This window comes from Dunckerocampus dactyliophorus, chromosome 8 (genome assembly GCF_027744805.1).
Source record: "Dunckerocampus dactyliophorus isolate RoL2022-P2 chromosome 8, RoL_Ddac_1.1, whole genome shotgun sequence".
NCBI classification, from domain to species: domain Eukaryota; kingdom Metazoa; phylum Chordata; class Actinopteri; order Syngnathiformes; family Syngnathidae; genus Dunckerocampus; species Dunckerocampus dactyliophorus.
This window is the reverse complement of record NC_072826.1, coordinates 23,006,368-23,016,317: the sequence shown is the minus strand read 5'-3', so window position 1 is coordinate 23,016,317 and position 9,950 is coordinate 23,006,368. Positions and strand designations below refer to the sequence as shown.

The window sequence follows — 9,950 nt, the reverse complement described above, 5'->3', positions numbered from 1 at the left end:
TCAAGTCATCAGACGGCCACCTGCGGACCGACAGTCCCTCACTGCATCAGCAAGCTCCCACGTCTCCGTTTGGACCTCGCTACAGTCCCACGCCCGGCCAGAACTACTACCCCAGCCTCTCCGCCCCTCACACAGGCCCATCTCAGGACCACCTTCCTTCCTCCTTCCCTGCTCATACCCCCACAACCTTGTCCCAAACCAAGCTGACTGCAGACTCGCTACACCAGCGGAGCAGCGACGCAGACGGCAGCAGCGGTTACAGCAGCAGCCTAACAGCAGGCCGTTCGAACAGTGGCGGTCCGGCAGCGTCTCCGACAGCTGCAGAGTGGGCTCATGGACAGACTAAGACAGACATGAGCGCCACAGCTTCTAGAGGAAATCAGCAAAACGTCAAGTCAGGAACGTCCGGGCAGGCCAGTTCCAGGCTGATGACGACTGGACCAACAAACTACTCCCAGCGAGGAACAAGCCTCACTCAGTTCCAGAACTCTCCGCTACAGGGCCCGGGAGTACGGACCCAGTCTGGAACCTTCTAGGAGCAAACCTACATGTAGCTGCGTTCAAGGACGGCTGCTTTAGCTCGGAGAAGTGTACAAACCTAAGAGGAACAAGAACTTATTTTCGGAGTTCTCCTGTTTTTGTTGTTTTTCGTTGTTCTTTTTTCCCCCCAACAACAAAGCCAATCATCACATTCTGCACACGTTGGACACATCACAGAATCAGTGAACAATTTGAACAAAACCAATCACATGTACCTTGAAATTGGCCCCTGTCTTTTTTTGTGCTGGATTTTACAAATAGACCATAAAGTGTCCAAAGTCCAAACAAGTGGCAAACACAGTTGGTTTTTATTTCCTTTTTTTCCCCCCTTTGAATTTGGCAAAAGATGTGTGCTGCCGTTGTGTCGGTGTGGGAAGAAGAATCGTGCACAGATGGGGTCATTCCGTGTTACTCCGTAAACATGAAGACATCTCTCTTTCAGGACCTTTTTCCACTTTTGCCACTGCTTGGTGGTATCGTAGGACTGCTTTACTGGAGACGTTACTCTTGTACTTGAGCCATACAGCTCGAATGATTCATGGTGCTGCAATCTTTTTCATTTTCTCCCCCAATAAATTGAAAATCCAACTATGCTCCTCACACATGACTTCACTCATCTTAACTAAATCTCACATCAAAATAATCATCTTTCATACTGATGGGATGCAGACATCAAATACCACTCTTTTATCTACTCTTCATTTCAACAGCATGAAACATCGGGATTTCATTTCCACACACACGTGTATACATCTACATACTAGTATGTGTATGTATGTATACACATGTATTTGTGTGTGTACAATATATGCAGTATATATTGAATTTTGTATATATATACACACATGCACACATTGTGTGTAAATGTGTGTGTGTGTGTGTGTGTCAATATGTACATTATTTGTATACTGTATACACATACATACAGGCTACTGTGTGTGTGTATATATTTATATATTTACACACACAGTGTATGTATGCATTTGTGTATATACACACGTGTGTATATGTATGTGCGTATGTCTGTATAGTATATACACACACATACACACATGTATACATACATCCATTCCCCAATTTCTTAGCTCCACCAAAATACATTTGATGATAATAGTTAGACAATTGTTTGTATTTTGCTACGTTTTTGACCAATCTTTGCATTCCGTGGTGACACCAGGAGGTGGTGTTTGTGTCAGTGTTTGGAAGAAAGTACATGTATTGGAGAAAAAAACAAACAAACAAACATACAATGCTGCTACGTTCTCCTGCGAGAACCGCTTCCCTTGCTGTATTTTCATGTTTCCTTTGAAAACCCATTCCCCCCCTCCCCAAAGTGAACTTTGGAAGAGACGCTTGTCCCAACCACTACGGTGGAATGTCAAATTCAACTGGTGGACTCTTCCTGTCCTCCGTCAGTGAGACGCTTGGTTGTTTGGAGGACGTGGAGCTGGAGGAGGCACCAACACACGCCAGGGTACTCGTGTTCAGTGAATGTTTTGACAAGTTGTGACCCAAAATGAACCAGCACCTTACAACTTCAAAGACACATTAGGACAACATGTATGAACATGTGTGCTTGTATAGAAAGAAATGTGATATAGACTTCTATGGAGAAAATATAGTACACTGAATTTATGGCATGATTCTTGTTTTGAGGGTCTGTGTGAGCGCTTTTGCCAGATGGATGGACGTGAATCATTGGCTTTGTTCTGGACTTCCCATCAAAACCACAGACTGTGTTACTTTAGTTTTTTGTTTTGGTACAATTATTCTGTTTTATTTTTACACAGATCATTGTAGTAACTATTTCAATTGCCCTCTCCCCAGAAAAAGATTTAAGAAACGAGATGTAATGCATTTTGATAATAAAATAATCATGATGGTATTGTATTTTGAAAACGACCATTGTGTTGTGTCTGAGCGTCTTTTCCCTTTTCGTGACCGAATGTTTGGTTGCTAAAGATAAGTTCTTTTCAAATACTTAAATTCACAAACCACTGTACTCAGTTGGATAATATCCCAGTCAAATATTTTCATATAGTTCTTGCACTACTTTGTACAGTTTCCCTAATGTCAGGAGATGCAGTATAATGAATAAGTAATTATAAAAAAAATTGTAATCATTTTAAAATTACAATTATATATAATTGTAAAAACTCATTGTAATCCAAATAAAATTGAAAATAGAAATACAAATATTAAAATGATTGAATTTATTTAAAAAAATATATACTGTCTGTGATAGATGTTATTGAATATAATATCAGATATGTATGTCTGCGTATTTTGCATGTGTCCAGACTAGGGAAAAGCTGAACAAGCTTGAGTAATAGTACACATTAAAATGAAAAGTAAACAATAAAAAGATTTAATCCATTTAAATGTAAAAAAATATAAAATATATATTATTATAATATATATTATATATATATATATATATTATATATTAAGTATACTATAAAATTACATATTTTTTCCATAATTGTATAATATATGCATCTGTTTATGCCTGTGCCAAGACCTGAGGACACAAACAAAATATATATACATATTTAGAATTTGTATTCATCATTAATATGAATAAATAATACGTGTTTTATTATATTCAGTATATTTATTTGATACATTTTTATATGTAAATGTTCATTATATTTAAAATTATTTTTGTAGGTATGTATAATAAACGTTGACATCACTTTGTATGTTTAGACTTTAGGGACACCCTCCGCAATTATATATAAAGTATTTTTCATGTAAATACACAGGACAGTATGTAAAGTTTCATTTATTTGTAATTATGAAATTTTCCAAAATGATTGTATCATGTATTATTCATTAATTGAATTATAACCCTTTTTGCATAATCTGTGTATCCTATTTTGATAGGTCGAGACTTTAGGGCCACGCCGCACAATTAAATAGGAAACGGGGGTCACGTGGTTTCACCAACTTCCTGTTTACCAAATAAACGGATTGTAGATTGCAACATCGCTGCCTTTTTCCCAACCACATCACGACAGGCAGATTTTATACACCGTGCACGGTCGGCATTTGTTATTTATGACATATTTATCGTGTAGTATATGCCGCTTCCAGTCGTATGCGATCGTATGTCACGAATGAGACGAGGACTTGACATTGAGGCGACGTGAGCAGGCCGTGGAGGATCCTTGGTGTTTCCTGACTCCAGTTGACCGGCGAGCAGTCACACTGTGTTGGCTGTCTGCTGCCGCGTCACCGTCCAACTAAACGTAAAACACTTGTGTGCTGACATATGCTAGCGGGTGGTGGTGGTCTTAAGTGATTTGGAGTGATTTAAATGAGTAGAATAGCCAGCACAGGCTAGTCGCTACTATCTAGAAGTAACCGGGGTCTCCGTTGTGCAGGCGGCTGGCCGTGCTGGCTGGATCTCTGCTGGTTCGGACAGGGGAACACCACCGGTGCCCTGAATTCAGGAAGACACTTCGGCTCCGGCCCCCTCAAGAGGGCAGCCAGGAAGGGATGGCCTGCTCGGTCTTCCCGTCCCAGCGGACAAGGTGCTGCGGTCTTTAAAGGAGGTCGAGTCCGGTTAGAGTCCACCAGCTCGGTTCGAGGCACTATGATGGCCGCCTGCCCTTCCGCGGTCGGCGTCTTGAAAGACGCTGGGCTGTCGGCCAGGAAGAGTGAGGAAATAGCGGATTTGATAGACTTGTTTTCCAAGGCCCAGTACCGAGCAAAGGAAGTGACTCCTCGGGTGAGTTTATTGTGTAGTTATTTGGGATTTGTGCTCTTATTACAACTTTGTGCTTTACCAGACGCTTGTACGTCCACTTGAACTGCCCCGCAGATTTCTTCAATTCTGACAACAATGTCCTAAAGCAAAGCTGCAAGCTGAAAGGATGCAAGGGCCACTTTGAAATGTTATAAAGCAATTTGCTAAGATGTTTTATATATATATATATATTTCAAGAAAAAAACTGCACATCAACTATAAGTGAAAACATCTATTGTTAGTGTCAACTTTAGTCTTTGCTCTTTTCCCCGCATTTGTGTTGTTTTTTAACATTTTCCAAATATTTCGGCTTCGTAAATAATCTTTGTATATTTTGTTTTCAAAATAATATGACTTTATTCCCGTAATATTTACTTTATTCCAAAATATAACTTTTTCCACAACCATAAAAGATAACATTGGAAAAAACGGGCGTGCAAAATACTTGTAGGGTAGGACTAATCATTTGACATGGTTATAGCTCAATTTGTGATGTGATTTAGAATACATGACAAAAACAAACTCTCTTCAAGTCAATAGTAATTTATTGACGGTCCCTAGTATAAACAACCAGCGGTTAGAGCAGCACTTCCCGTGTGAGCTCCCCACACCATGACACAGAAGTCCGGGCACAGTGAGGTGGAACTACCGCTGTAGCTACACAGCTGAATATCGAATGTCCAACGTGAAAGAAATTTCACCACGGTACACTGCGGACATGCATGGTGGTGTTGCGTCTTCTTCTTTTTGCGGGTGGCGGGAGTCAAGTGGCAACCAGCTTTGAGGCGCATTACCGCACCTAGCATGTTGGAGTGTGGCCCAGAGTTATGAACGTTATACGTCAACTGGATCGGCCCAATCTCGTGGCGGAAGCCGATATCATCCAATCTTCAAAATACAGCGGGATCGGCAGCCGATTGGATTGGGACATCCCTCTGACTTGGGGGAAAAAAAACATATTTTTTCTTTAATATTTCAGCTTTATGTAAATGACATAATTTTTCGTCATCATATTACGTTACTATCATAAAATGATGACCTTTTGTCGTTAGATTACAACTTGTTTCTTATAATATTTTGACTTTATTCTTGTAAAATGACTTCGATTTGACAGATTTTTCCATTTCTGTAAAATTTTTTGCTTTTACTTGTAAAATATAAATTTTTAGATTGTAATAATAATAAATAAATAAATAAACAGCAGCGAGACGCACTTTGGACACCCTGTGTTACATCCTGTATATGTTGTACTGTTCCTAAATGTACTTTTAACTTGACACCTTTTTTGTGTAGCATACATCTACTTTGAATTGAACAAAGAACATACTGACATTTATTGAGTGTTTTATTAGCATTTTTGTTAACGTGCCAAATACGTCATGTCAGGCTTTAACGTCTTTTCAGATGGAGGCCGTAGAAAACCGGTGTCTGGAGTTATTTGCCAAAGATTACAAGTACAGTGTGATCCAGAACGCCAATGGAGAAGTTTGCGGTCATTACCCCCGACAGATCGTCTTCTTGGAGTACGAATGCACAGACGTGGAACGAGACAGGTACCACCATTTCAGCTGTGCAATGCCATCACGCTCATTTATGGAACTAGGTCATCCAGTTATCGTTTACCTCTTGTTTGTTTGTATTCCTCTCGCACGCTTCACACCTGAATGCACTGCAGAGTGCAAAGGTCACATCACCATGATAACAGATGATCTTTATGCCTGTGTTTAGAAGAGATAGCAGGCTCGATGGGAGCGTAGTGTTTGCGTCATTCATATTGACTGCTCACCGCGCTCAGGCCCAGATTTCTTTCATTTCTGCAAAACAGACGTGTGAGCAATGGCCAAAATTGCTGGTAAAACTCATCAATGTATTTGTTTGCCACAACAAAGCAGAATTATTAGAAATGCCAATTAACTTTCAGCACCCGGTGCTCGTTAAGAAGAGCAATACGTGCTTTCATGGCAGTCGCCAAAAGTCTCTTCGCTAGATTTGTCGCTAGTTGTTTGTTTTGGGATGTGGTTACTGATCCCTCCTCCTGGGTTGTTGTCTGCTCTGGCAGACCAGGTGGGTTATAATGTGTTTATGAGGGAGGGCAAACTTGTAGCACCAAATCTATTTGTGGTACGGTAGTCTATTTGTGGGCTGTATGGGGAAATACTGAGATTGTTGCCTTGTCTTGATTGAATTTGAACTGCTTTGCTGAAAAGCTGCTGGATTTTGTCTGAACGTTGTCCAGGTGTTGCTTTTGCGTTCCATAGCCTTCGTCGACTGAAACGGTGTCTGGGGCATTGAGGAGAGCCTTGAGGTATTCCTGCCATCGGAAAACTGTATTACCTTTTTTCGTTTTTATTATACAGTGGAATTTTGGTTAGCGTCATTCATTTGTTTCAGAATGTCTGACTCTAACCGAATATATTTTTTCCATAAGAAGTAATGGAAACATAATGAATTTGTTCCAGAAAGCCAAAAAAGTGAACACAACACATGTTTTTCTAGTTTTACAATTATAGCTTTACATACAGAAAACAATTCAAAATACATAGCAATGAGAATGAAAGGGATAAATGACCAATTTACTTCTACCTTCACTGAAGACGTGATTCTTGACGTGACTGTTGCCAAAGACAGGATGCGGCAGCGAGATAAACACCTTCCTTGTGAGTGCAACCGTCCTGTTTTGCCATGAGTTATTTCTTGAACTCAATCATGTTTCTCACCTCAGTAAGCCAAAGTCTACCTGTCCAGCCAAAGGATAAAATAGAGCCAGAACAAAAATGTAATGTCATACACGAAATAGCCAGCATGTCTCTTGCAATAAAACACACATTGGGAAAACAGGGAGGGAATTTAACACAAGAAAAAAGGAACATAGAAACAGAATGTGAGAAGGAAACAGTGAAGGCATGCACACGAGCAACCAAACACAAAGCAGAGCAGGAACAACTCAAATCTGCCATTTTGAACCATTGCAAAATAGAAAACCACATTATGGATTGGAATGGAGCAAACATCATTGGGACAGAGGACAACAAACACCACAGATGGATCAAAGAGGCAACTGAGATTCGGAAAGGTGCCCTTCGGACCTTAAAGCGGGACGAGGGGGCCTTTGCACTCTCTCACACTTGGGACGTGGTCCTAAAGAAGTCGGATGGCGCTGTTGTCCTGCCTTCACTGGCAGGAAGACATCTGAATGAATCAGCTGACATGATACGCCACAGGAACATCATGTGACCACTCTGAGAAAGACTGCAAGTGGGCAGTCGAAACTGTCCGGTACGAAAAAAACTAGCTAACTCTGGTCTGTAGAAAAAACTGTTTAGAAAACAAAGTCTGTTGCATTCAAGAAATAACTCATAGCGAAATAGGAAAGTGGTGTTTCAGAGGAATGTGTTTATCTCTAGAATTGTTTTATGCATTTAAAACTATCACTTTAAGACTCTAAAAACGTGTTTTGTGTTTACATTTTTGAGAGTCAACTGCTGATGACATCACAAATGGTCGACGTGACTTCAGGCTCCGGTTGCCATTTGGTTCGCTAGCTAATAGGATGCTAACAAGGACAGATGTTTTCCGGTGCAAAAAATATATTAAGAGTCACACAGTGTATTAATAACACGGCAAGACACGCGCCATACTTTACACTTACCGGAGAATGCACGCAAACGGGGGGAAAACTGTGGCTTAAATATTCGACATTAACCAAAAAAAACACGCTAACCGAGGTGTACACTAACCGAGGTTCTTATTATTCAACTCGCATTGTCTTGTTCTGCTTGAAAGAAACAGCTAATGCCTAGGTTCCCAAAGTGGGGTACGCAGATTGCTGTAGCAGGTGTGAATGCACAGAGGTGAGCTTCGGTCATGTTAGCTCTGTGCTGATGTGCATGATCGCATGCTATATGCTATATTTGCTCACATATCCATTTGGTTCTGTAAGTCTCTCATTGAGTTAATTTCCTTATTGATTCCCGTATGTTATGTGCCTTTTTGTTTTCTATTAATTATAATTATCATATTATCATGTTGTTGCATACAAAGCACAGCAAAAGAGCATAAAGTTCACAGTTGACCACATCTCACCACAGCTTGTCATAATGTAATATATAATTAATAATAGTCATCATTCCTAATATAAATAAATTTAACCAAACAGAAGACAACTCTAAAGCTCGCTGTTTTAAATGACATAGTAGCCTATGTGTGCAGATGAAAAATAAGACACGGGATTTTTTAAAATAGAATTTCATAATATATTTAATAATATATCAAAGACGTTTGATTGTGCGGTTTGTTTTTTAAGTGCAAGGGGAAGGGGTTACATGACTTCCAGTCAGATGTCTGAAGGGGTACGCGACTGTGCAAAGTTTGGGAACCACTGGTCTAATGGTCTTTGTGACTTCAAGGCGCTGTCTGTCATGGTTAGGTACTGCAATGGGGGCGCTAGCGTTGGAACGTATTATATCCTGCCCTCTTCCTGTTAAGCCATGACTGCTCATTGTACATAGCGCCCCTGAGACTGCTTGTATGTGCATGCTCGTGCACACTAGCGAGTGACAGTCATGAACTTTTCAGACCAAATGACAAATCTCATTCAGTTGAATTCATAACTGTGAATAATATAGACTTTTTTTTTTCTCCAAACTCCACTCTTGGTAGCATATGTACTGCACTTTGTCACCTTCTTCTGAGAGTTTGCTTGAACAGATTGTACAACGTGTGAAGAATTCATCACCCTTGTATTCCACGTGCTTTGAAGGACAAAAGTTCACATGTCAAACTGTTTTGTCTCTCTAGGTTTGAGAGCACGGTGCAGATAAGTAAACTGCAGGATTTGGTGAACCGGAGTAAACTAGCTCGCTGCAGAGGGAGGTTCGTCTGTCCGGTCATTCTCTACAACGGCAAGGTACTGCTGTACTCCTGCACACACAAGCTTATCAGCACATGGTCACATGATCACCACGACACACACACTAGCGGACTCCGCATGGAGCACATTGCCATGTGGTAGTTCCCTGTGAAATTTCAGTGAAACACAACATTTCCCACAATGCTTGTGCGCCTCCACTGGCTGCTGGCTTTGCAAAGCAGTGGAATAAGACGGCGGTATGTACGAGCATTAAATGCCACAACAGACCAGGAAGAGTATGCTACGCTGGTGAAGGACATGAGCAGTCATGACGCTGAAAAGCATTTGCAGTACGATTGACTTTGTGGCCGAGCCCCACTGCTTTTTAACAATGGGAGTCACTGCACAGAGGACAGTTGCAGATCGGTGTCCCATTAAAACGCTCTGGGATTTGCACACACGTGGCTTGTGGACGCCTGCTTTTTATCTGCCTTTCCGCCCAAGTATGTTTGGGCCTTTAGTGAGGATTGTTGTGAAGGCTCTTGTATAAACCATGTCACTCATGCTGTGATATGAGATATGATCATACGATAATACAGTAATCCCCCAATTATGGTGGTTAAAGGGATGGTTTGGATTTTTCACATCCCAATCCGCAGTGTAGTGCATCAAAGGTGACTTTTCCCACCACTTGGCCCGTGAGCCGAGTTCTCAAAACAATATGCGTTCATAAGAGTAATACATTTGCATCACCAAACAGTTGCCCTCTCTGTCACTCTGTGTTATCTGCTCTTCGTTCATATCACTGCC

General features: G+C 40.9%; 2 protein-coding genes across 7 annotated transcripts in view; both read left to right on the top strand.

Annotated features, from left to right (window-relative positions):
• Positions 1–2,622, top strand: part of setd5 (SET domain containing 5) — a 65,954-nt gene extending 63,332 nt beyond the window's left edge. For 3 of the 6 annotated variants that reach the window (XM_054783853.1, XM_054783850.1, XM_054783855.1), the window contains exon 25: positions 6–2,620. In XM_054783853.1, coding sequence (XP_054639828.1) covers positions 6–536 — 531 coding nt within the window. In that variant the 3' untranslated portion in view covers positions 537–2,620. Of the gene's footprint in view, positions 1–5 lie in introns of all 6 variants that reach the window. The other 3 variants (XM_054783851.1, XM_054783854.1, XM_054783856.1) reach the window with 3 other exon arrangements.
• Positions 2,623–3,491: 869 nt separating this feature from the next.
• The window catches only part of mtmr14 (myotubularin related protein 14), a 32,277-nt gene continuing 25,818 nt past the window's right edge, over positions 3,492–9,950 (top strand). Inside the window, exons 1-4 of the mRNA XM_054783775.1 lie at positions 3,492–3,791; positions 3,927–4,273; positions 5,696–5,844; positions 9,089–9,197. Coding sequence (XP_054639750.1) covers positions 4,139–4,273; positions 5,696–5,844; positions 9,089–9,197 — 393 coding nt within the window. The 5' untranslated portion in view covers positions 3,492–3,791; positions 3,927–4,138. The remainder of the gene's footprint in view (positions 3,792–3,926; positions 4,274–5,695; positions 5,845–9,088; positions 9,198–9,950) is intronic.